Source organism: Sorex araneus, chromosome 2 (genome assembly GCF_027595985.1).
Source record: "Sorex araneus isolate mSorAra2 chromosome 2, mSorAra2.pri, whole genome shotgun sequence".
Classification (NCBI taxonomy): domain Eukaryota; kingdom Metazoa; phylum Chordata; class Mammalia; order Eulipotyphla; family Soricidae; genus Sorex; species Sorex araneus.
Genome location: NC_073303.1, coordinates 115,393,235 through 115,420,304, shown reverse-complemented (window position 1 = coordinate 115,420,304; position 27,070 = coordinate 115,393,235). Strand labels below are relative to the sequence as shown.

At 34.1% G+C, this 27,070-nt stretch overlaps 1 protein-coding gene across 2 annotated transcripts in view; it reads right to left on the bottom strand.

Annotated features, from left to right (window-relative positions):
* CSMD3 (CUB and Sushi multiple domains 3) overlaps positions 1-27,070 on the bottom strand; it is a 1,180,343-nt gene that overhangs the window by 65,151 nt on the left and 1,088,122 nt on the right. For both annotated transcript variants that reach the window (XM_004607658.2, XM_055125482.1), the window contains 8 exons: positions 26,035-26,148; positions 20,341-20,529; positions 19,852-19,998; positions 17,107-17,295; positions 12,538-12,723; positions 10,228-10,422; positions 6,382-6,555; positions 2,331-2,504 (listed from right to left, as the gene is read on the bottom strand). In XM_004607658.2, coding sequence (XP_004607715.2) covers positions 2,331-2,504; positions 6,382-6,555; positions 10,228-10,422; positions 12,538-12,723; positions 17,107-17,295; positions 19,852-19,998; positions 20,341-20,529; positions 26,035-26,148 — 1,368 coding nt within the window. The remainder of the gene's footprint in view (positions 1-2,330; positions 2,505-6,381; positions 6,556-10,227; positions 10,423-12,537; positions 12,724-17,106; positions 17,296-19,851; positions 19,999-20,340; positions 20,530-26,034; positions 26,149-27,070) is intronic.

Here is a 27,070-nt window from a genome sequence, read left to right as displayed (position 1 = left end):
AAATCTTGGACCCGAGCAATTTGTGGCAGAGATGTCCTGGAACATGGCAATAGGGCTTCTCCGAGGAGCTGCTCCAGATGGGGACAGGTGCCGTCCCACTGCCCGCCCCTAAGAGCTCCAGTGGTCACCATTTTCTAGAAGCCAGCAAGAAGCACCAGCTCCCACGTGGCCACGATCGAGAGACACACACAGGAATCATTAAAATCTTAGAATTCCTAAATTGTGTGGCTGCTTTTATATTTTACATTATATTTTATCTATAACAAGCAATACAAAACATTGTCAAGCAATTGTATTTCAGGCAGATATAAGGGGAGGTAGGAGTGGTCTCGAGATATCAAAGGTAACTAAAGTAGAGAAAGAATGCCTTGCAAATTTTCTGCCACACAAGCAGGGGAAGGTATGGAAAGTGGTGGCGGCAGAATTCTGGGGATTTTGGTGTTGGAAAATGTGCACTGGTGAAGGGATGGGTTTTGGATGATTGTATGATCAAAGTTCAAACATGAAATTTTTATTACTGTATCTCACGGTGAATTAATAAAAAAATAAAAATTTAAAAAAATGTAATAGGCCATCATTACCTATCTGTATTCTTTTGTATTCTAGCATTCATAAGAAATATACACTAGATAATTTCATACCACACATAAAAATACTCACTGCACCACCGGTATTTAAGAATAGCCAAACTGTTATTAAAAAATCATTCTGTGGCTGGTGGCTCATTGAAGTGGGGTAGAACAGAGGTAACCTTGAGAAAAGAGTGATTCCACCTCTCTGCTGGGCCACCTCAGTCACAAGGGGACATGTCAGGCCTAGGCCATGACTGGTGAAGTTTACTTCGACCACACGCATGCTCATGTCCTGTCAGCCACACAAGGCTGCTAAGCTGTGCCTGATATTCACTTGTTCTGCCTCGTGTCAGGGATATACCTGTCACCTGTTTTCTCCGGAGCCAGGCACTAAAGCCAGAGCAAGAAATTGCTCCTTGCGGGAGAGGAAAGTCCACACAAGCATTTGGAGTCCATTTCCTTTCCCTGTAGACACGCATTTCAGGAGGAGGAGAAATAGTGAAGCCAAGTAAAAAAAAAAAAAATTTTTAATTAAACTAAGTTTACTTAGGAGGGGAGAGAAAGAGAGGAACATGTGTGTGCAGGAGAGAACACGAACCTCTCCAGAGTGGAGAAAGTACAGAGATATGTGTGCGAGAGGACATAAGCTTGCAGGCAGAGGGGCCAAGAGATATGGGTGTTCAAGGGAGAACATGGGCTTGAAAGCACAAGTCTCTTGGGGCTTTCAGGAGGAGGTGATGCACAATATCTCCAAAAAGTTTTTTTTTTTTTTCTCCCTGGAGCTCTGTGCTGAAAACTCTGCAGGCTTCCTGGGAAAGGCGGACCAAGTTCCCAGGCCCCAAATTATTGAAGTCCCAGCAGCCAAGAGCCCAGTGTCACAGCTTCAGGACTAACCTCAAGAGATACCAAGCCAAATAATGGTCCCAATAGTACAGATCCTGGAGTAACACCCCCATATTACACAATACCAACAGCCTAGTTGGGGCATAGCAGTTTAGATGGGAAAGGAGCCTAGAAGCCCACTAAACTCAGTATATAAAAACGGGAGGCTCAACGACCAAGCAACAGCACAGTAAATCCTTTAATAACGTTTTTGTGAGAGTTAACAATTTTTATAAGTTTTCTTTCACTGAACTATCTATTTTTACAATTACATCTGCCATTCTGTTGTATCTAGCAATATAAAAGAAATTACTTTGTGTCTGACAGTGGCAGACTTGGCTTGTGGGGATGGATGGAAAACTGGGAAAAGTGATAGCAGGAATGTCATACACGTAGTGCAATTAGAATTGAAATTTTGAATGCCAAAACAACTATATTATTGAATGCCTAAAACAACTGAACCACTTTGTGTAACATGACTTTTAAAGAAAAGTAGAACAAATAAAATAGCAGCCACAACAAGAAGAAGATTAACACATATAAGGAACTATGCATTTGCTCATATACACCTGTGGTGTATTCAATATGCCAAAAACAGGAACAAAGTCTCAGAATAGAGACATTAATGGAGCCCGCTCGAGCAGATCGATGAGCAACGGGATGGCAGTGACAGTAACAGTGACAGTGTCAACTAATGGTGGAACATAAATGGGAACAATGGTTCTTTATAATGGATCTAATTTGATGAAAACAGCTACAGCTTAAAAATAAACACATAAACACAGGTAGGTATGTGTGATATTATTAGATATCTTACCAAAAAAAATAGGTAATTTCACAAAAACAGAAGTGTCTCCTTTTGCCATGCTTACTTACGCACACAGGATGGGAGCTGACCAGACCAATTGTGATCCTGCTGACATATTCTCACTGAAGAACCAATTAATCGAAACCCAGGATTACACTGATAAACAACCGTGTCTCGGTAACCATAATTTTCTCCGATGACTTGGCCATTCACAATGAGTTCTGGAATTCCACAATGACCCGCTGAAATAATTTAAATGATAATACTTTTAATGCTATGATTTATTTCTGTATCTATCTACGTACATAATATTACAAAGTTCTTAAAGTTCGTTTAGATACTCCAAATAACTCAAAACATGATTATCTGATGTAAAAAAAAGTAAAATTACTTAGTAAAATGTTAAATACATGAGAACTGAAAGAAACTATAGTTTTATAAACTCTTAGGTGTATAAGAAATTAGAAAACATTTCAATTTTTATAAAAATGGGAATGTTATATACAAGTTTGAAAAATACATATAATGCACGGTTTAGTAAGAAACTTAGGTGGTAAGTTGTTTACGTAAAAGAAAATATATAATCATATAACCTATGATTACATATTAAAAGGAAAGTGAGACACAAATAAAGAACAAAAATATCATAGTAGCTAGATAAAAAGACATTAAGAATCACAAATTTAAGAAAATATAGAGTAGAAAAACCATACAGAATTACAGAAAAACCTCTTTTTAAAATTGAGTATACTTTTAAACCCCTAGCTAATTATATCAATAATTCTACAAAGGTAAGAAAGTTACCATTAACATGTATGAATAAAGTGATAACAATAGTAACAGTATAATTCCTATATAAATAAACAGATAAGGGTTTATTGACAGCCTTATGCAAAATCCACTTAGCAGTTTCACAGAACGAGATAAATTTCTTTAAAATAAATATCTAAAAATGAATATAAGATAAAATAGTTTAAGTCCCCCAAAAATAACACCAGGCTCACAAAACTCTTCTAAAACCAAACAAAGAGAAATTTAAGTAATTTTTTTAATTACTTAAAAAAATGTATAGCCCAAACAACGAACTTAGAAAAGATATGTAAAAGAGGGAAAAGTGTTCTGTATAAGCACAAATGCTGTTTTCTAAAAGAAATTCTAGAAATAGGTTTAGAAACATAGACAAATATTTTCCGATTATCTAGGGTTTAATCCAGAAATGAGCAGTTAATTTAAGATAAAAAAATCAGCCAGTGCAATTGAACAGATTTAGGAACAAAATATATATATATATTATATGTATATAATGTATGATATATTATATATACACACATATATAATGTGTATATATATATGTATACATATGTATGATACATGGGAAGAGAATGGTGAAGTGCCAGATGAACTTAGATGACCAGTTTAAATCTTGCCCAGGGGAAAGGATCCAAATCAACATAGGGAATGAGATGGCTGGGGTGGGAGAGAACAGCCGTGAAAAGGGAGCCTTCAACCAGACTCTCTTTCCACCATCACCTAATCCCAATGGATTGCAGGATCAGGTAGGACTTGTTTGCCTGGACAGATGGTGCAGTAAAGGCAGGGTGCATAGGTCCAGATGGGGCAGAACAGAAGTGAGTCTCAGATGTCCAGACAAGCCCAGGTCCAGGCAGGGTTTAGACACCCAGGTCCAAGGAGCTGAGAGCAGGGGTCTCTCTCACAGATCATAGCAGTGGCCAGAGATGCAGAAAGATGGGACAGAACGCAAGAACTGCAGGGGTGCAGTGCAAGAGAGGTGCAATGAAAAGTTCTCAGACTTGGCACACTCTGGCTGGAGGATGGCATAGGGGCCTCCCAGGCCCATCTTACACCACAAGCAATTTGATGGTAAGAGACAGGATTTAGGAAGTGCTAAAACTGGACTGGGCATCATGAAATGGAGTGAATTATTGATAGGAGAGGTCTGGGCATTGGGTATAAAATTCGAACCTATCTACTTGAACTGTACAGTATACACTAACTTCTTAACCTTCTGAGTTTTATATGCAAATTTGTCTTATAAATCTCAAGATCCCACCAGTGCAGAAAAAAAAATTGTGCTAACATATATGATCAATTCATGACAGAAGCTGCAGTTGGCAAAATTAAGACTTAGTTATGAGAAAGCTAAAAAAAAGGAAGAAAATTAATTTTCAACATAAGACATTTAAGAAAACCTGCAACAAATATAATATTGATTAATGAAATATTAAGTTATTTATTCTTGATAGGGAACAGATGGAATTTTCCACAATCACAAGTTTCAATTTTTATTATGTTTTTTTACTTTTCCAGCTCCACACTTTCAAGGAGGGGAAAAAAGTATAAATTTTGAATCCAAACTATTCTTTGCTTAGGTGACATATAGGTAGAAAATACTTTTGGGGAAAAAGCTAAATATACCAAATGAATATGCTAGGCTATTAGATACTAGATGAAAATTTTAAATAATTATATTTTGTCACAGTAACAACAAACTGTAAATATACTTTAAAATGAAAAATGCATATCTTGAGCATATTAAAGTTTCAGGAAACATATTAAGCAACAGATAAAGCATTAACATTATAAAATAAAGATGAATAAATATGCTGAAATAAACACCATCTAATGAAAGAATTCATTCTTCTTAGTACTTCTACTAATAAAATAATCCATTAATTTATGCTTGGTCTTTTTTTATGTTTTCAATGGTCTGAACCAGTTTGTCAACCTGAAGTGACAGAGAACTACATCATGTCCCCTGAAGGATTTGGGAGGGTTTAATCTCAGGGGCCAGGTATGTAGCAGGAGGATTGTTGGGGCCTGGTAATGAGATTTTGAGAAGTAAAACCTAAAAAAAAAAAAAGAAGAAGAAGAAGCCCAGCCCTGAATTTACCAAAAGGAGTGAAGATTACATCCTGCTGAAATGCAAATCTTGGACTCTTTAGACAGAGGAACTGGGCATTAGCCAGCCACAGAAATTCAAGTCCTACCCAGAGAAAAGGAGATGCTAGAGAAGAATCTAAAGGTTCTGATGAGATCTATAACAGTGCAAAGTGTTTGGATAACAAAGCCCAGATTAACTCTCATATATGCAAAGAACAGGAGACCAAGACAGTTGGAGGAATTACAAAAAAAGCCTCCCAAAAGCCTTGAGTCTTGAGAGCATCATTTGTTCTTTCAAACCATTGTTCTCTCTGGAACACATACTCTTCTCTTGCTCTCCCCACATTTTTGTTTTTGATGGTTTGTTTGGGGGGGGATCACACCTACTGTGGCTCAGGGTTTACTCCTGGTTCTGTGCTCAGGTTTCACTCCAGGTGGGCTCAGGGGACCATAGGGAATTCCAGGGATAGAGTCCTGGTTGCTTGGTGCACTCTCATTCAGGCCCCTACCTCACATCTTCCCAAGTAAATTTCTTTTCAATAAAAACCATCTTGTTACACACATATATTGATATACATACACATGCATTTATGGACATACACATACACACACACAGTCAAAATCAAAGGGGGGAAAACGTCTGTTGAAAAATTTTAATAGCAAGCAATATAACATAAGTTGAAATTTTATAAAATTAAAAAGATAAATATTGGGGGGAGGCACACCCAGCGTCATGGAGATCATGCGGCTGTGAGGATCAAACCCATTGGCAGCACGTGCAAAGCACATATTCCAGCCCTTTGAGCCATCTCCTGGCCTAGACAGGATTTAAACACAGATTGTTTTTCTTCTCAGTCATTACCTTAAGTAAATAAAGGAGAAGGGACTATAGTTTAGAATAAATTAACTGCTACAGTGATTTATCCAGCTGAGTATGCAGACATATAATTTTCAGCAATTAGTTTTCACCTCTTTATTTTCAACAAGCTGGAAGAAAATGTGTCGCTTCTTAATGACAGCAGTTCTCATTAAGGACACTAGTTGATTAACTTTAAGAGCTATCTGTGAAATAGCTTTTATTGTGAACAAGTTTTTTTTTTCAAGTTAAATATTTTTTTTGATTTCTCACATCCTTAGAGAGGGCGTAGATGGCCAAAGGGCTGCCTGTTTTGTGGTATGGGGGAAATCCTAAAATTAAGCATTCTTTAACAAATGTACCTAGGCATCGGGTTTCAGAGCCGCTCCAAAGGCCTGAAGAAAGGCATTCACGCACTGCGGAACCCACCAGCATGAATCCTGCATCACAGGTAAAGATGGCCGTTGACCCATATGAAGTCTGAGTTCCAATCTTATTTCCATTCGGAGGTGTAGGTAATTCTCCACAGGAAATAACTTGAATGAAATAGAGGGGTGGGGGGAAGTGGTTAGAGAATAGACGTATTCAATATTCCACTGTCACAAAGCAAACCATATTCATTTTGAATTCCTTGTAATTTGACAGATTTACAGTTGAAGTGGATGTTGGAATGAATATAAAATTATAGAGATATGATGTTATAATTTAAGTGCATTTCTTTTGTCTTCTCATAAAGCAACCGTGACATGGAACTGGACTGTTTTCTCTGTTTTTGTTGTGTCCTCCTGGACACACTCAAGAATGCATAAAATAAATGAAGTCATAAGTTAAGGAAAAGATGCTTTAATAATCTAAGAATTGTTTTGATGTACCAAAGGATATTGGGTAGTTTTTTAATTTACATCAACTAAAGTTTCCTCACTGTCCCAATGAGGCTAAGATAATAAGAATACTATCTTAGTATGATAATCTCTATAAAAATTGAAACATAATAATATATAATTATAATAAAATAGAAATATAATTATATTTCAAGGATTTTGTAGATTTTAAAACATTGCTTTTTCTTCAGGAAGAAAAAGATAGTAAAGACATTTTTAAAAGAGAGATGAATTGACTTGCTAGATCCTTCCATACCCCAGCCTTATGCCATGTTTTATATTTAAAGCACAATCTATAGTTAGCTAAATCAAAAATTAAACCTCATGATCTAACCACATAGTCTAACACTAAACAATTCATCCTTGTGATTTTAGTTTATTTCTTCAATGGCCTTCAGTTCCAATAATAAGTGGGGGGAAAAATCCAAACTTTAATTAGTTGCATATAATATTTTAAATAAACTGATTGGTTTTGATTGGGGTAGGGGGTGCTCCTGAGTGGCAATTAGAATAAATGGCGACCCCACTAGTGAATCTCACTGCATTTTTAGTTTGTTCTCAAAATAATCCATTGAGGAAGCTATAATACTTATTAATATTGAGAATACTAATAGTTCCTTTCCTTCCTTCCTTCCTTCCTTCCTCCTTCCTTCTTTCTCTTTCTTTCTTTCTTTCTTTCTTTCTTTCTTTCTTTCTTTCTTTCTTTCTTTCTTTCTTTCTTTCTTTCTTTCTTTCTTTCTTTCTTTCTTTCTTTCTTTCTTTCTTTTGTCTCCTACTTTCTTTCTTTTTTTAAATTTTTCCCTCCTGCCCTCTCTCCCTTCCCCCCTCCCTCCCTCCCCTCTCCCTCCCCTCTCCCTCCCTTCCTTCCTTCCTTCCTTCCTTCCTTCCTTCCTTCCTTCCTTCCTTCCTTCCTTCCTTCCTTCCTTCCTTCCTTCCTTCCTTCCTTCTTTTCTTCCTTCCTTCCTCTCTCTCTCTCTCTCTCGCCTTCTTTCTTTCTCTCTTTCTTTCTGCCACATCCGGTGCTGCTCCTGGCTGACTGCTGCTCTTTGCTCAGGGATCACTCCTGGTGGTTCTCAGGGGACCAATGGGGTGCTGGGGATGCACAGCATGGGCATGTAAAAGGCAAGTCCCTTCCCCGCTACACTGCCTTACTGGCTCAATAGTCTATCATTTTCATTTCAAATATGAGAAAATGCAAATCCAGAAAGACCACTGCTTCTCAGTGAATTGCAATTTTTAAATTTTCTTGTTTTCCCTCATTTTTACCTATGGGCAGGAATTTGATCACATTCACACTTTAAGTGGTCTTTCACCTTGAACCAAAAATTGAGGTGCCCGAACTTTATTTGCTCTACTGCTGCTGTTTCATGGGAAAAAAGTCACTCTGTCTCTTGGAAAAATCTACTGCCCTGGATCTTTTCAGTATCCAGAGAGAATTATACCATCCCTGCTGGGACTGGGAAATACTTCCCAGAGACTCAAACAGAATGGAATAACAAAAAAAATCTGCTGAGTGTCTGACTGACTGAATTTTTTAGGGCCAGAGAGAGAGCTCAAGGGTCTAAGTTCAAGCTGTGATATGGGAGGCAGGGTTCAATCCTTGACACCCCACACAATCACTATAGCACCACTAGTCAGCCCTGACCACAATGCCAGGAATATGACTGCTCGGTCCCAAATCAATAATAATAATAATAATAATTATTATTATTATTATTATTATTATAGTAGTAGTAGTAGTAGTAGTAGTAGTAGTAGTAGTAGTAGTAGCAGCAGCAGCAGCAGCAGCAGTAGCAGCACTGTAGCACTGTTGTCCCGTTGTTCATCCATTTGATTGATTGGGCACCAGTAACGTCTCCTTTGTGAGACTTGTTACTGTTTTTGGCATATTGAATATGCCACAGGGAGCTTTCCAGGCTGACATGTGGGTGGGATACTCTTGATAGCTTGCCAGGCTCTCCAAGAGGGGCAGAGGAATCAAACCCAGGTCAACCATGTGCAAGGCAAATGCCCTACCCGCTGTGCTATTGCTCCAGCCCATAATAATAGTAACAATAATAATATTTTATTGTATTATTTTCTCTAGAGCTTGTAGGTATTTCTAATCCTGTTTCTGTTCAGTTAAATGATAATTTTGTTTTGTTTTGTTTTGTTTTTTTGTTTTTGGGTCACACCTGGCAATGCACAGGGGTTACTCCTGGCTCATGCACTCAGGAATTACTCCTGGCTGTGCTCAGTGGACCATATGGGATGCTGGGAATCGAACCCAGGTCGGCCTCGTGCAAGGCAAACGCCCTACCCGCTGTGCTATTGCTCCAGCCCCCGTTAAATGATAATTTAAAGGATGAACAGCAATCAGAGAAAGATGTTGGAAAAAATGAAATAGATTAAAATTTTACTATAAGAAAGGTCATATACTCGGAATACCAAATATAATTGCACTACACTGTAGCACTTTCATCCCATTGTTCATGAATTTGCTTGAGCGGGCACCAGTAATGTCTCCAATGTGGGACTTATTGTTACTGTTTTTTGCATATCGAATATGCCATGGGTAGCTTGCCAGGCTCTGCCATGCGGGCGGGATACTCTCGGTAACTTGCTCTCCAAGAGGGACAGAGGAATTGAACCCAGGTCGGCCATGTGCAAGGCAAATGCCCTAACCACTGTGCTATCGCTCTATTCCAAATATAAATTAGATATTTTTTTGGATTATAATTTATCAGTGTTTATTTTATAAAAATAAGAATAATCTGATTGTTAGGTACTTGTGTTATTTATGCATATAAACACATAGACAATGTCTGCTGTTAAACTTATAGACCTTTATACGCTTTGACTCCTTTAGTAGCTTATCTATAAACATAAGAATCTATGTTATGAATATAATATAATTATGTTCCACAAAAAAGGAACAAATTAATTTATATATTGAACATGTTCTGGAACAAAGTAAACCATAATTTCACAGATATTATTAAAGATATTGCTTCTGAATAATTGTTCTACAACTAGATAATATAAATTATTGCATATTTATAAGAATCCATGGGGAAAATGATAATAGGCCTTAAAAGTGCTACCTTACAACTTGGAAATATGCAATATACATTATCTAATTGTTGTCATAAAAGATACATCTAAAATCCCAACATGATTTCTGGACTCAAAGCATGATTTTTCATTACTATTTAGAAATATAAAATGTTAATAAAGAAAATAATACATAACATTTTATTATTGCTCTTGCATTTGGAAAGGAAGTGATTAAGTAATTTAAACACCACGAATAGATCATGAAACAAGTTCAACAATATGAGTACTTACTTTGGCAATATGGTCTTTCATTTCTCCAACTCCAAGTACCATTAGGAAGGCATTCTATGGAAGCAGGACCTAGCCCATGATAACCTGGGTCACAACTGAAAACTACTTTGGTTTTATATTCATAATGGGAGCCATTCACAATTCGCCACCTTCCATGTTCCAAAGTAAACGAATTGATGCTTGGACATGTAACAACTATATAAAAATGAAAAATGAAGAATGCAGACATTATGTCAAACTTATCTGTTATGCTACTTATGTATATGCCATATCTATTACCCTTTACTATCTATTATATCTTATATTGTGATGCAGATTATGTAGCAGTTGTTAATTTTTCATTCCCACAGCTCTGTAGTATTCTTTGGCATACTCTGTTTTCTCATACTTCAAAATCTTTGGACATATTATTTGATGATTGAATGCCTTACCTCTACTATCTTCTTTCTTTTTTAAATCTTGTTTTGATCATATTTAAGTTTATTCTTCTATATGGTTAGACAAAATACATTATTGATGAATTATTCTAGTAATGTTTTTCGCTAACATTCTCTTTAGTTTGGAGATTATTTAAAAGCATTATTTTGTGCCCTCCCCCCTGCCAACCCTACAATTTCGTTGAGGTGTAATATATGGGGAATAAGGGATACTACTGTATAATGTTCATAGGAAAGTAAATATATAATCTTACGGAAATCAGTGTGGATGTTCCAGAAAATATTAAGCATAGAATTATGACTTGAGTCAGCAATCTGACTTACGGTTGTGTACCCAAAGGAAATAAGATCTCTAAAAAACATGATAATCTCTCTGTTTTGTATTGCAAATGATAATGCAGGAAAGGTAAGAGAGAGAGCTAGAGAGAAAGAAAAGTGGCTTCCATTAGGCAGGTGGGGGGGTTGGGTGGTGGGATGGTGGGAGGGAACTGTGGCTATTGGAGGTGGGAAATGTGGTGAACTGGGTGTTGAAACATTGTAAGACTGAAACCCAATCATGAACAGCCTTGCAACTGTGTATGTATCTCACAGTGATTCAGTTTTAAAAAATGAGTGAATAAATAAAGATCTCTAAAGACATATTTGCATTCCCCTATTAGCATTATTCTTAGCAGACAAAATGTGAAAGCAAACATACTCTTATTTCCTTAGTAGTTTTAAGCTCTATACTTGAAGAAAATTTTCGTGTGTGTGTGTGTGTGTGTGTGTGTGTGTGAGTATGTGGTGGGGGGGAGTGTGGGTGTGTGTGACAAAGATTTTTTATGCAAGAGTTCTACTATAAATCTTCTCAATATAAGACAGAGAGAAGGATTTTTGACATTAAAATTTGCAAAAACTGCAGTGATCTTCATTCTAATAAATTATAGCTAAGCTACAAGTGCTAAATGAGAATGAATAATTTTAAAATAATAACATTAAAGAGTGATTTAAAGCTAACATTTTGTAATCCCCTGTCTTTTATCAGAACTATTTCCTATTATGTTATAATATTGATTTTCCTATTAAGTACTAACTATAGCAACGGGAAATATTCTAAACATCAGTAATCTAAAGAATATTTGTAGAAGTTGAAAGTCATAGACTGGGAGAGATAATAAAGTGGTAAGGCACTTGTCTTTCTTGGAACAAATACAGGTTTGATTCCTTCTCAACCCTGCACATGGTCCTCCTATCATCACCAAAAGTAAGCCCTGAGCACAAACTCCCTCCAAAATGTTGACAGTTGTGTGTCATCTTGACAACATAATTTATCCTTATAAAAATCAGTGCTAAATGCATAAAAATTTTATTGATAATAAATTAAAAGAAAAGTTAAAGGCTTGCTTTTGCAAGCACATTTAATTGATGAATAAAATTTTAATACACTAAATACATTTTTATGAGACAAAAAGTTATTTTAAATTTTTGACATAAACATTCTGGAATATCAAAAAGTATGTCCTTAAACTGTTCTATTTTTACCATAGGATATAACATACAAATTAACTTTTATTTCCTCGAAGATGACACACAACATTTCAGGAATCAATTGTAAAATTTTAAAAATACATCAATATGGCTTTCTCTCCAAGCCCGTGTTCTTCCTTGAATACGTATTTGCTCTGCTTCTCTCTATTTCTTTGCTTGCTGATTTCCGTTCTGGAGAAACATATGCTCTCTAATCAACACCTACTTCTCTCTTTCTCTCCCCCACATCTTTCTAAATTAGTTTCAATAAAAACTATCTTCTTCATACATACACATACACACAAACGATAAAAAGGTAAGATGCTAATAGAAGCACAAGTTATGGGATCTCTTAAACCAAACATACCTACACAACGTGGGGTCTTGTTATGATTGCTCCAAGTTCCATCCGACTGACATACAGCTGTGGTAAGCTCCTTAGATGACAATCTGTATCCATCATTGCAAAAATAAGTAACTCGAGTTCCTACCAAGTAGTCTGTTGTGAGTATACCTCCATTGGTGGGAGCTTTAGGTATTCCACAGGAAATTGCTAAAGTAAGTGCAAACATTCCAAGTCACAGAAAGAAAAATATACATATATAGATATCTGTATCTATATATAAATCTATATATATATATAAATATCTAGCAGGTTTTAGATGTATTTGGTTTACACAAAAACATCTTAATTTGGTAAAATTAGTTTTAATCATGATGTAATACTGATGATAAAATTTTATTTACTTATATTTTCACATTTTATAAATTCAAATGAATGCACAGAACATTCTAAGTTTTCTATTTTCTAACCACAAGTACACAATTTGACTGTATAAAAAGAAATTAAATTTTAAAAGACATAGTTGGTAACAAAAGCCCACATTAAAATGAGATTATTTGTATCCTTTATGTAGTCATCAGTGTATTTATGTATCTACCTATGAAAGCATCAATGCACTTGAATATGCAAATTGTAGATGAACCAGCTGTTATAGTACAAAAATGTCTTGTATATTACATTGACAAAATACAGAATTCGAAATATGAAATATCTACTCCCACAGGTTTCAAATAAGGTATCCTATTCTTTTAATTTTATCTTTCTCATTTCAAAGTAAATGACAAAAAACTGGAAAATGTGATTAAGTCTGAATATTTATATATGTAGTGTTCTATTTACTCACCTACAATTTCAACCTAAAATCATTTTTACTTCTCTTTCAAACGCTATCATTTAACTCTAATTAATCCATGTGAACTCACTATAAAATGAAATAACCTAACCACAATTTCTATGAAATTACTAAAATTAGCAGTAGGCTGCACACAGGTGAATAGTTTGATTTTATGGAATTTGATAAATTGAAAATCACAAACAAAAAGCAATTATGTTGACTTCATAACATATAAAAAACCTTAAATAATTATGTCATTATCCCTGCTATCTCATTACAGGCCCTCTAAAATAATGTTTTGAAAGCAAATGGATCCTTGAATCAGCTAAAGCAATGTTTATATTTCTATTTAGGACTGTTTGGGATTTCCATTTGTAATTACTGCTTCAATGTAATTAACTACACATTGTTGGGGTAGTTAGTTAATCCAGAAAAAAAAGCTAAAAAACAGTCCATGTAGCCTAGTTCCATATGTATATTTAGTGTAATGTGACCATATTTTACAACTGAAAAAAAAAGTCAACATACTAAAATGATAGCACAACTGTGCCTAACATAGCTAACAATAGCTAACAATTTTACTTCTAGCTAAAAATGGAAATAAAACTGACTTGAGAAGAAAAGAAAGAAAGAAAGAAAGAAAGAAAGAAAGAAAGAAAGAAAGAAAGAAAGAAAGAAAGAAAGAAAGAAAGGAAGGAAGGAAGGAAGGAAGGAAGGAAGGAAGGAAGGAAGGAAGGAAGAAAGAAAGAAAGAAAGAAAGAAAGAAAGAAAGAAAGAAAGAAAGAAAGAAAGAAAGAAAGAAAGAAAGAAAGAAAGAAAGAAAGAAAGAAAGAGAGAGAGAGAAACCAAAAATTAAAAGTAAGGGAGAAAAAACAAGATGGCTGATTCTATATACACTACATGATATTCATCTGTATAAAAGGGAAAACAAGGGTTCTATATTTCAAAGTCAGCAGAGGAGATCCCAAAGACATAAAATACCTAACTGAACCTGAAGAGTGAATGGTGATTGGCTGGTTCACTTCTAACTGTTCTTGGATACAAAATAGCAGCTAATGCAAATATATTAGGATATAAAAGGAGATGGATGGTACAGGAAGTGGAAGACCGTCGACATGTTCCTAGCATAAATGAGGTTCTAAGTTCAATTCATCACACTGCATGAACACCTGAGAATCTCTTTTAGTGAGCCTGGCATTCACCAACACTAAACCCAAATAGCTTTACTTGGGGGTTCAAATGGGATCCTGATTATGTTCCTCTCTAGTGAGGAATCGTTTGGATTTCATTATTGAAAATCTTTCTGTTATCTCAATTTTTCCTAGGTTAAAACATGTAGCTTTATGTTTCAACATTTGCATATGCTATGATTAGATCTCCACAAAAAGTATTTCCCATGCATGGGACTGAAGTGATAGCACAGGGGGTAGGGCGTTTGCCTTGCAGGCGGCCAATCCGGGTTCCATTCCCAGCACCCTATATGGTCCCCTGAGCACCGCCAGGGGTAATTCCTGAGTTCATGAGCCAGGAATAATCCCTGTGCATCGCCGGGTGTGACCCAAAAAGCAAATAATAAAAAAAAAAAGGTATTTCCCATGCAATGCCATACAATTGTCTCCCTTGTCTATATTAGCAACAGATTTTCCCTTCCCTCTGCTAGCAACCCAAACATTTTGGGGCCATATACTGAATCTGGACAAGCAAGACTATTCTTAGAATCTAAGCTCCTGTCTTTTTAAGTTCTGAGCCTATTTTGTTCATATACCTTCCACATGTAACTAAAATAATATATACTTCTATATTTATTTTACCAGTATAATTACCTCCAAAATGTATCTATGGCAAGATACACTTAAGGATTGCCATTTTATGACTAGTATTACTTTACAATGCTGACACAATTTTTTAAAAATTAGTTACATGTATATCTTTAATTTTTTATCAAAATAATAATTTTACAAAGGGTTTTGAGGATTTAAATATATTTTATGTATTTATTGGTAATATTTAGCCATATATAGGCATGTGAAATATTTATTTAACTGAAATATAATGGTTCAAGTACATTAGCTTCAAAGGTTTTTTGGAATAGGTATACTATAAATTTTATTATATACATTTAAGTTCCTATGATTCTGACATCATGAAATAAGTTTCTCTTCCAAGGTACTTTGAAAAATTATGTGATACTAAGATTTTGTAAATGTGCCTATTATTCATTGGTCAAAGGCTAGTAGATAATTTAATATATCTATCATAAATAAAACCAGGGCCTTCAACTTAATGTCTTTATGCATCCTATATTTCAATACTCTCACTGTCACCTGTCACTGTCATTGATTTGTTCAAGTGGGAACCAGTAATGTCTCTCATTCAGAGACTTATTGTTACTGTTTTTAGCATATCCAATAGACACGGGTAGCTTGCCAGGCTCTGCTGTGTGGGCCCCATACTCTCAGTAGCTTGCCAGGCTCTCCGAGAGGGGCAGAGGAATCGAACACGGGTTGGCCGAGTGAAAGGAGAAAGCCCATGATTAATATTTCCTACATTAGGGTTTAAGGAATAGTTATTTTGTTACTCATTTACATGTGACTTGAGCATTACTTTTTTATAATTAGAAGCTTCATGATCATAATTACTAGGAAAAGAAGCCATTTTCTGTTCTCTAGTTATATTTATTCTCTTTATTTTATTATTTTATTTTTCAGTTTTGAGGGTAAAGGAGTGTATTTTGGGGCTACACCCTGAAATGTCTGTGGGGCTATTTTTTGCGCCACTGTGGAGTCACATCTGGCAATAAGATTCGAAGCAGTAACACAGCTATTGAAGCCAGGTGCAAGACAAGTGCCTTACCTCTTGTAATACATTCCTGACCCTAATTATAATTGAGTTACTCAAAAGTTTTCTTATATAAATTTCTATATGTGTGTATATATATGGAACAAACCACTATTTATTATCTCATTTTTAATGTGACTATTCAGTTTTAATAAATATTCTGAACCAAATAAATCAAGTATTTAATTATATTTTGACAGAATAATATGGCATGTTAAATGTTTAAAAATTTTAAAGTCTAATGATATTTATTTTATAACTGATAATATACATATTTCCTTGTGACCGTGCCTAAATAAGAGGCTCAAGCTATTTAAAAAATAAGTCCTAAGTAGAAAACTCTAAAATATACTATTCAATGATTCAAAAACATCATAACTTTTACTTAAGATGCTTAGGGATTGACTTTCTTTTTTAAATACAAAATATGGTTGTGCCCACAGAGGTAAACAGTAAAGAAAAAAAAAATGTGACAGTTAGCTACATTTTCTTCTTTTAAACTTTTTGCTCAAGAACATTTTCAAAATGAAGCAGTCTTCAGAAAATTTGTCTAGCCTCTGTTTTCTATCTGTAGACTATCTACTGATGTGAATCTATAGCCAATCTGATCAATGACATGAAACGGCACTAGACCAGCCATTTTCCCATAACAAAGTCAGTGGGGTTGAATACACCGAAGCAAATCATACACATAAGTGTACATACATAGAAGAGCAAAGGCAAAACTTCACAGAATAAATGAACTAAAAAACAATATATCTCATTCTAAACTTTATCACTTGGCTTTTAGCTTTGTTTTCAACAGGCACAAACAACATGATTCAGGATGAATTTTTAAGGTTTTGGTCATCCAAATGAACAAGTTAAATAAATTGGTATTTCCTTGATATAGTGAGTCATTTGAAGCCCTTATACTTAACCTTGACAAGCAGGTACTGGAGCATCCCATGCGTGATACCCATAAGAAGACTTTCTGCACACGGCACTGCTTTTTCCAACAAGTCGAAATCCTCGATCACAAGCCCAGCGGACCACACTATTAAGCTGTCCACCCGTCTGACTGATAATATATCCATGAGGTGGGGATTCTGGTGTACTACAGTAGAAAGCTTTTCAAAAGGAAAGAAGACCATTTTTAATGAATGAATCATACATTCTTTACAACCCACATAGTAATTAAATCAATTAAATTAATTAAATGCCCATTGTCATTTACTACCTATATTGCAAACCATAATACCCAAAAGGAGAGAGAGAGTAAAGGGAAATGCGCCTGCTACAGAGGTGGGGGGGGGGGTTGCGTGGGAAGGGATACTGGGAACATTGGTGGTGGAGAATGGGCACTGGAGGAAGAATGGGTACTCAATCATTGTATGACTGAAAGTTTGTATCATTGTATCATGAAAATTTATAAGCCTGTAACTGTTCTTCACAGTTATTCATTAAAATAATAATAATAATAATAATAATAATAAAAGTTTTAAAAATTGAGCCAACTTCCATGTATATCATTGTGCAAGAGTCACTTATTGATATAATTATTAGGAATTAGAACTGAGGGCCTTTCCCTTATAAATTATCATCCCCTAAGGTCTTAATATTGAAAGAAAATATTTTCATAAGACCCTGGAGGTTTGTTGGTCTTACAAATATGTCACTGAATATGTCTCACAAATATGTCAAAGAAACTGTATTTCCTATCATTTGAACAGCCTAAATTCCATAGTTCCAGAAGCAATGATCTAGAACATGTTTAGAACATCTGTCCACAGATACCTATATCATGTTAAGTCATTTATTTGATGTCTGAAATAGGCCCTCACACTCCATAGACTTCTCTCCTAGGTTATTAAAGAGATACCATGCTGTCAAGAATGCTTACCTATGGTGACAAAAATGCCAATAAAATAAAGCTTTTCTTATCTTTGAAAGGCTGAAATGTCAAAAGATATCATCAGGTGACTTTGTCATATATTTGTATTTTCGATACCATTCTGCCTGAGAAGACACATTTACCCTTAGAAATACCAATGTCTGAAGAAAGTAAGACCTTAGGGGTAAATAGTAAGGAAGACGTTGGACTGCAGATACACACGTTATAACCTCTCATTTATAAAACAGAAATACATATTCAATATCTTGAGCTGTTACTGGGAAAAGCATAGCATTTCATTATATTCTACTCAAAATTTTTTATGACTATAATACAAGTGCTTAAGTGTATAATAAAGTCAGATTCTTTATAACTTTGATTTCACTATTGTGCTTAATGGGTTTTAAAAACAAAATTTAACATTTCTGATTTTCAAACGTCATTTGGAGACACAGCTAAAATACAAAGACATTTATATTGCTTACATGATAGAAACATACTTTATGATACTGAAAATCTTAGTCATTAGGACTTAGATTTCAATTTTAAAAGTATCAATTTATCTCTCTTACCAAAGATAACTATTTCTTTTAAATTTAGGAGACATTTATTATAGAATAAATATATACATATATAACAAAGTATGCATTAAGATGCCTGTGACAAGTAACTGGTAATATGTAAAATATAAACTGCTAATAAGCTAAGGTAAAGTTATCACCTTTTAATTTTAAAATCAACTGAGACATAAAAATCTGATCATTTGTTTAGTATTTTGTTCACATTTATATAAGTAAGATTTGAGAGCATATATTTTAAACTAAAATTTAAAAAGAACTTAAAGTCTATGCCTAATATTACTGTGTCAAAAATTTTCATAAAGTATTTATGAAAGTAATTTTTAGTTGAACTGATTAGCAATGACCCATAGCTTAGAGAGACGTGGTTGGAACACTGTACAGAAAGAAATGGCTGATTGGTTCTGAAATATTTTGTTATTAAGCACTTTCTCATGGCCTCTGACATGAATTAGGGTAGCAATAAAGGAAAGGAATATAACCTTCGTATAATGGAGTACTATTTATGTACACTTACTCAATAAGAAAATCATTGGCTCCAGTATCAGAAGACATTACAAACAGGAAAAAGTATAAAAGCAATCTCAACTTGATATTTAAAGGCCTTTCAGATTACATCTTTCTAAGTACTATTCAATGAAAGGCAGTAATGACAAAACAATTATTTTTTGAAGCTCAAGGTTTTAAAATAGTCTATCATTTTCTTTCAATATTTCATATATTTAGGAATTATAGTAAACAGGAAATGCTAAAAATAATTTTACTATTATATGCATACCTTGTATTTAAAATTGTCAATGCAAAATGTTCTAAGCAGATAAAATATGCTCAATATGTTAGCATAACTAACATTTTTGCAGAGTTAAAGGGGGAAACAGTAGTTAAAATACATTAATTTATGATTTATGTATTTTATGTAATTAAATACAATTTATGATTAATGTATTTTTAATTAAAAATACATTAAAATGTATTTTAAACTGATTAAAAACAGTTATAAATAACCTGTTTTTATCTTTTTTTAAATCAAAGGAAAGTTATAAGATTATAATTATAATGAGAGAAATGAAACAGAGAGTTTACATAAGTTGATCAAAAAGCATCAATAGAGTAAGTTATTTTATGTCTAAGTGAAGAGTGTCTATGTGTGCTTTTAAATCACAACCATATTAAGGCTATTAGCAAAGTATGAACTGGTAAAAAGTGTCACTTACCAATATATCTTATCCTGAAGCCTTTTTTGTTATTGCCATGATCTGCAGACCACTGAAGAAATACTTCATGATTATTGCTTGTTATATTAAAAGCAGATGGATAATCTCCACTGAGGGAAATAAGTATTGGACTTTGAATATTTGGTCCTTCAGAAAGAAAATAACAGAATTTAGATATAATTAAAAGCTATGCTCTCTTTTACTTTTAGCATTTTACATATTTATAATACTATTAACTATAGTACACATGATCCATGGTCTACTTGAACATTAACTACAGACATATTATAAAATATTTTAATTCTATAAGCATCTATAATTTGCAAAATAATAATCTAATAATTAGTACATAGGTAAACTTGATGTTTATGATCCTAAAATCTCTACAATAAAGTAAAATAATAAAAGCAGTTGCTTAGAGGTGTGCATATTTAGTTAGAGGACTTTAACCGAAGTTTTAGATATCCAATAAATATAACCCATGGTTACCATCATACACCTGAAGAACATCAAATTCTTTCTCTGTCTGGAAGAATTCTACAAACATGCTGATGTTATATCCTTTTTCCACTGAAATGCTCCAGGCGCACATTTGAAGATTTGGGTAACTGTCAGGATATCCAGGGCTCAGTATAACTCCTGTGGAATCTAACCGCAATTCATTGGCGGGACAGAGCACTGTCAAATAAAGATATTTAGATCAAATTGAAAATTGCATTTTAAATATTAAATACTTGACTTTCATAGACAGTGACTATAAAGACAACACCTTGAGTTTTATTAGAGAAAACTCCTATCAGTAGTTTTAAAAAATGGAGGTCTGACATAAAATTTATTTATCTGATACTATATTAAAGTTACATTACCTATTTGGACAATAAATAGAAAGATCACTGTTACTGTCATCATCACTGTCATCCTGTTGTTCATTGATTTGCTCTAGTGGGCACCAGTCACGTCTCCATTTGTCCCTGTCTCGTGCTAGTGTACCCTGCTGGCGTATTGGGGGCTCTTTTAGGGTCAGGGGAATGAGGACCGTCGTTGTTACTGTTTGGAGTATAGCAAGTATGCCACGGGTAGCGTGCCAGGCTCTGCTATGTTGGGGGAGTGGGGGGCGGTTCTCTCAGTAGCTTACCGGGTTCTCCAAGAGGGATGGAGGCTTTTGGGGTGGCCTCTAATTGCCTTTACAGGTCTCTGAAATAAGGCCAATGAATGAGATTATATAGGTGAGTTGGAGGTGGTTTGTGGGTGTATCTCCCACATACCTAACTTTTGGCCATTTAATTTCTTGGTGAACTTTGGTAAAGTTGTTGGGGTCTGGCCAATGGCGCAACAACAATTTTGGGGTATCTGGAAGTCTGAAGGCACCACCAGGCTGCTGATGCACTCACCCACAGGTACAGGTTGACCTGCTGGCCACACCATAAGATATGTCATCTATTTCACTATATTTTCCTGAATTTTCCCTATTTGTTTTCTATCCTTTGCATCATCCTTCCTCTACTTCTCTTGTCTTTTGTCTATTCTCTGGTCTTTACATTCTTCTTTTACTATTTTATTTAATGTTCTCTACACTCAATCTTTAATTCAATTCAAGTGTGCACAATCAGAAAGAAAACTGCTTCCACTCAGAATATGTATTGCAGGCAAACTCTTTATGATCTTACAATTATAATCTTGATAATTTTGATTCAGTTATATTTCAGTTATTTGTGCTACTTCCAGAGCATAAGTGCTTGATAAAACAAAAGGTCTTCTTACATCATAACTATTTCTCTAAAGAATATGTGGATTAATGTATTATGATAAATGTATCTACAAAATATTGAAAAAAGTTATATGCTTTAAAAAACATAGCTATGAGATAACTATTTCACTGTATAGTAAATCAATAAAATTAGATATTAGAAAAAATTGCAAACATCAATTTAAAATCATATTTGGAATGCTAGTATTATCAATTATCAAGTGTCATTTCTAATTTGGTATGGTGAAGAAATTCTCAGAATTATGACTTCTCAGTATAGCTCATACTGTAAAGAATTATAACACACATCACCTTGTTTAAAGACTAGTTTCATAGAACCTATCAATTATGTTAAAAAAGAATTAACTATATGTAACAAACAGGATTTAGTTCAAAAAGCTAAAGAACTTTCTGTTTATCTGACAGTGGAATTAGACTGGGAAAATGTTATATGTACATCAATGTGAAATTTTAGCTAGGTAAAATTTTAAGCATTATTATTGGGAACATTCAAGTAACTGAAGAGATGGATGATTAGGTAATTTTTTCAGGTTTAGTTAATTAGAAATATATTCCACGATAGTTCCTGTTCTGAGTATTAAACTTCTACATTGGGCTTAACAACAAACACAATTCAAATAATTGAATTCTACCTTAGGAAGAATTTCTGTTTTTCAATGTTCAAATGAGTTATGCTTGGAAACACCAAATATAGGTCTTAGATGTTGATGAATATATGAAGCATTTAGACTTTTATAATTTGTGGGTTCTAAGACGAAGAAATTCTTTAAGTTATAAATTCAGAATGGAGGCCAGGGATATAGCTCAGTGATAAAGCACTTATCCTGCATGTGCGAGGCTACTGATTAATTTTAAGTATTGCCAAAAATAAAAAAAGGTGTGGGGGAGGAGTCAAGAATAAAATTTCTAGATAGTGTACAGATAAAATAGAAATTAAAATAGCTAATACAATTTATATTTAATCGAGCTAAAATTTGAAAATAATAAAAAAATCTTTAAAATGGTTTTGTTTTATATATATATATACATATATATTTCACTGTATCACTGTCATCCCATTGTTCATCTATTTGCTTGAGCAGGCACCAGTAACATCTCCATTCATCCCAGCCCTGAGATGTCAGCAGCCTCTCCTTACTCATATTTCCCAATGATTGGAGGTTCTTTCAGGGTCAGGGGAATAAGACTTGTTATTGTTACTGTATTTGGCATATCAAATATGCCATGGGAAGCTTGCCAGGCTCTTCCGTGCATATATATATATATATATATATATGTGTGTGTGTGTGTGTGTGTGTGTGTGTATATGAAAGAACATTCATTGATGATTTTCGAATACCCTTTTATAAGGCAGTATAGTTCACATAGCCATCTATTTTAAGACTCACATCAAATGGCTAATCCTGGATGAACTCTGAATCTCTCCTCTATCAATCCCAGTTTCTCATTGCCTCTGCAATATCACACTTTGATCATTTCAGCTAACAATTTCATGGATATTATTTCCTAACAATTTTTCCCTTCCTAGGCTATGGTTAGCAAATGTCATGTCTTATTAAAATATGAAATCATTGCAATTTAAAAAATTAAGATGATCTAATATGTCACCTAGTATTATAGCAGCAAACATGTAGTAAGAAGCCTGGCCATCATTTAAAGCAAATATATTTTGATAGTCACAATATGTCAAACACTATTAGACCTTTATTTAATTATGACACTTATTTGTCACAACAATCCTAAGATATATATATATATAATTTATCTCCATTTTATATATGCAAAGACATGCTAAAAAATTTTAATGTCCAAACCTCACAGATACAGTTAGTTGAATTCCATTGTTTTAAGTTCCCAAATGTAATCACTTATTGTATTTCATTTAAACCAAAAATTTTAAAGATAACTGTATTTAGAAATTCTATATTTCAAATGTCATGCAGAGAGCTACAGAGACTCCAGGGCTGCGCAACAAATAAAAAATCCGACTCATTTTGGAAAGCGAAATAAATAAGTTTAAGCTCACAGACTTAACATATTGTAGATGATTTCTAATAAATTCCAAAATGAGTGACTGCTCTAGCAAACTTGTGAATTAATTTAATCAAACAAAAAAGTCAAGTCAGCTTTTTAGTAAACATTCTATTCAATTAATTAGTACGGCAACTCTGCACAGAATCATTCCAAAGGGTGATTTATGAACTATAGACTAGTAACTGAAGTGTTATTATGAGACAAAAAAAAATCATTAAATTTGGTATCCTCCACAACAAAGAGACTAAGAAAAGATGAAATTTCAAATGTATAGAAATTATGAGTATAGATATGGAAAATTTGAGAGATAACAGAATAAAATTAGGAATATAATGGTTATATTGTTTGGATTAGTCTTTGGTAGAAATTTATTAAATAGGACTCTAGATATTAAATAAAGAAGTGCTGTCCTTCTAAAGTTTATAACAGCATTTGTATATCAGAGTAAAGAAAAAAATTCCTATTTTTATATTGCTCATCCACAGTTTTTTATGTCTGTCCACAAACCTCCCAATAGAGAGCTATTGATTAATCCGTGAATTAGTCTAAATTTATAAAGATGATCGCTAATCACTGTCATCCCATTGCTCATCAATTTTTTCGAGCGGGCACCAGTAATGTCTCTCATTGAGAGACTTATTGTTACTGTTTTTGGCATATCCAATACGCACAGGTGGCTTGCCAGGCTCTGCCACGTGGGCTCGATACTCTCAGTAGCTTGCTGGGCTCTCTGAGAGGGACAGAGGAATCGAACTCGGGTTGGCCCTGTGAAAGGCGAATGTCCAACCGCTGAACGGTTATATCTGACTAACATCACAATATTTTAAAATCATTGTAAAAGACCAGAATTCTAAGATTGGAGTTTTTTGTTTGTTTGTTTTTCTGAATTGAATCACCATGAGATAAAGTTACATGACTGAAGGCTTTGTAACTTTCAATGACCATACATACAATGTTCATACATACACTACATCGTAACATAAATTATTTAGCATCCATCCCTCTACCAGTGTCCTGGAGTTGGTTTATACACTAAACATTCCTTTTCTTGTGCTACTTTAAAACCCCCTAGTGAAAATCCTTCCACTTTCTTGGAAAGATTCCAATGAGAGAGAATACAGATGTTAATTTCTATATAATTAAATAAAATGGAATTTTTTATTTCAGGCTCATCATAGTTATTAAGATAGTGCATAAAGAATATATTTCCATGCCCTTGGAAAATTTCCATGTCCAATGAAGGTAGCAATCAGAGAACACCTGGCAAGAAATAATCAAGCTCAACTCAATTTTAATTAAATTTTCTAATATGTATAGTTAGTCACTACATGGTAAGCATTGTTTTGGGTTCTAGGAACAGAATAAATTGATAACACATAGTTTCAGGATATCATGATCATACTAGTTCATTCAAAATTCATAATAGCTTTGTTCCTCTAACATTGATTTCATGAAGTCCAAGCTACACAGTGACTTTTGCATCTCCACATCTCTCTAAGGGTTTACCCCTGAACTCTGTATTCTACCAGATTTAAATTCTACTTAACATTTGGAACATAGAACTTATGAAGCAATGGCTCTATATAGATTCCTTGCCTCTCCCCCAAAGAGTTGAAAAGTAATTTTTATAGGTAGTAATTTTCTGAATATAGTATTGTTTCCAGTATTGTATAGGATTGCCTAGTCCCGATACCATGTCAGTTTCATAGCATTGACTATCTCTGATTTCCTGATGCTTTTTCTCTGAGCCTCATATCTTACAGGGGATCTATAACGTTCAGTGAATCCAGTTGTTATGATGACAATATTAACAAAAAAGGCCAACAATATGGAAACTTTTAATAAACTTTAAATAAAACAAGTTATCTTCCTTTATGCTTCCATCCTTACCTAGCACAACAAAAATAAAAAAGCTGAACTAAATTTGGGCTAAGCAGAAAACTAAATATTGGATTATTAAAATAAAGTTTAATGTTAAGTGCAAGAAAATATTGAATATGTAAAAAATATGTTAAGTGAAAGAAAAATCTGAGTATATAAAAAGTATGGAATAAGATTAAAAGGTATCCAACCATTGGGGCCTGAGTGATAGCACAGTGGGTAGGGTGTTTGCCTTTCATGCAGCCGACCCAGGTTCGAATCCCAGCATCCCATATGGTCCCCTGAGCACTGCCAGGAGTAATTCCTGAGTGCAGAGCCAGGAGTAATCCCTGTGCATTGCCGGGTGTGACTCAAAAAGAAAAAAAAAAGGTATTCACCTAGAAACTGAATTTTTAAAAGATTATCATAATTTTTTTTCTATAACATGTTTTCTCAATTTGGTTAACATGGAATTAAATATAAAGCAAATGTCAGAAAGACATTATTATAAAAATTGTTACCTTGACAAACTGGAGGTGCTCCATCCATTTGAAGTCGTTCTCCTAATCTGCATGTCAGAATTGCATTTCCAACCAAGGTAAATCCTGGCAGACACTGGTACCTAATAATATCACCTATTTACAAGAAGAGACAAGATTTTTGATAAATAATAGACAGTAGTAAATATAGGCAGAATTTTTATTGTTTTTATTGTAAATGCAGATATTTTTGTCATTCAGTCATTTTCAAGTATAAAATTACTCTCAGATAAAAGCAGGATTGATATTCAAAATATGAACAACTAGTACTTTTTGTATTAATTGAGAAATCAGAATTGAAACTAAGTATAAATTACAAATATGCTTGAACTAGGAATAATACTGGAATTTAAGCAACAGTGTTAGGAAATAATCTGGTTGATGAAGGCAAAATATTAGTTTAAATGTAAAAAGCAGTTAGAAATATTCTTAGCATATTTTTAAAAAATAATTAATTTTGGTTATTAAATTTATAGGAAGGACTGGAGCGATAGCACAGCAGGTGGGGCATTTGCCTTGTATGTGGTCGACCCTGGTTCGATTCCTCTGTCCCTCTCAGAGAGCCAAGCAAGCTACCGAGAATATCCCACCTGCACAGCAAAGCCTGGCAAGCTACCTGTGGCATATTCGATATGCCAAAAACAGTAACAAGTCTCACAATGGAGATGCTACTGGTGCCCGCTTGAGCAAATCAATGAACAACGAGGCGACAGTGCTACAGTGCAGTGCTATTAAATTTAAATTGGTCATATTGGTTTGATCAATATAAATTTATGTCATATAACCAATGTTATAACCAATGTTATGTCATATAACCAATGACATATTGGTTATATTATAAGTTTCCTTATATTCATTAATTAAAGTCCAAATTACAAATTATATTTTATTATGAAATGTTAACATATATAACTTTTTAAACTATGGGCGTCATCAAGTTTGAATTTACAGCCAGTATTTGTGCACAATCACTTTCAAGGAAATAGAAAGGATATCTTACAGCCTCAATTTTCCGTGT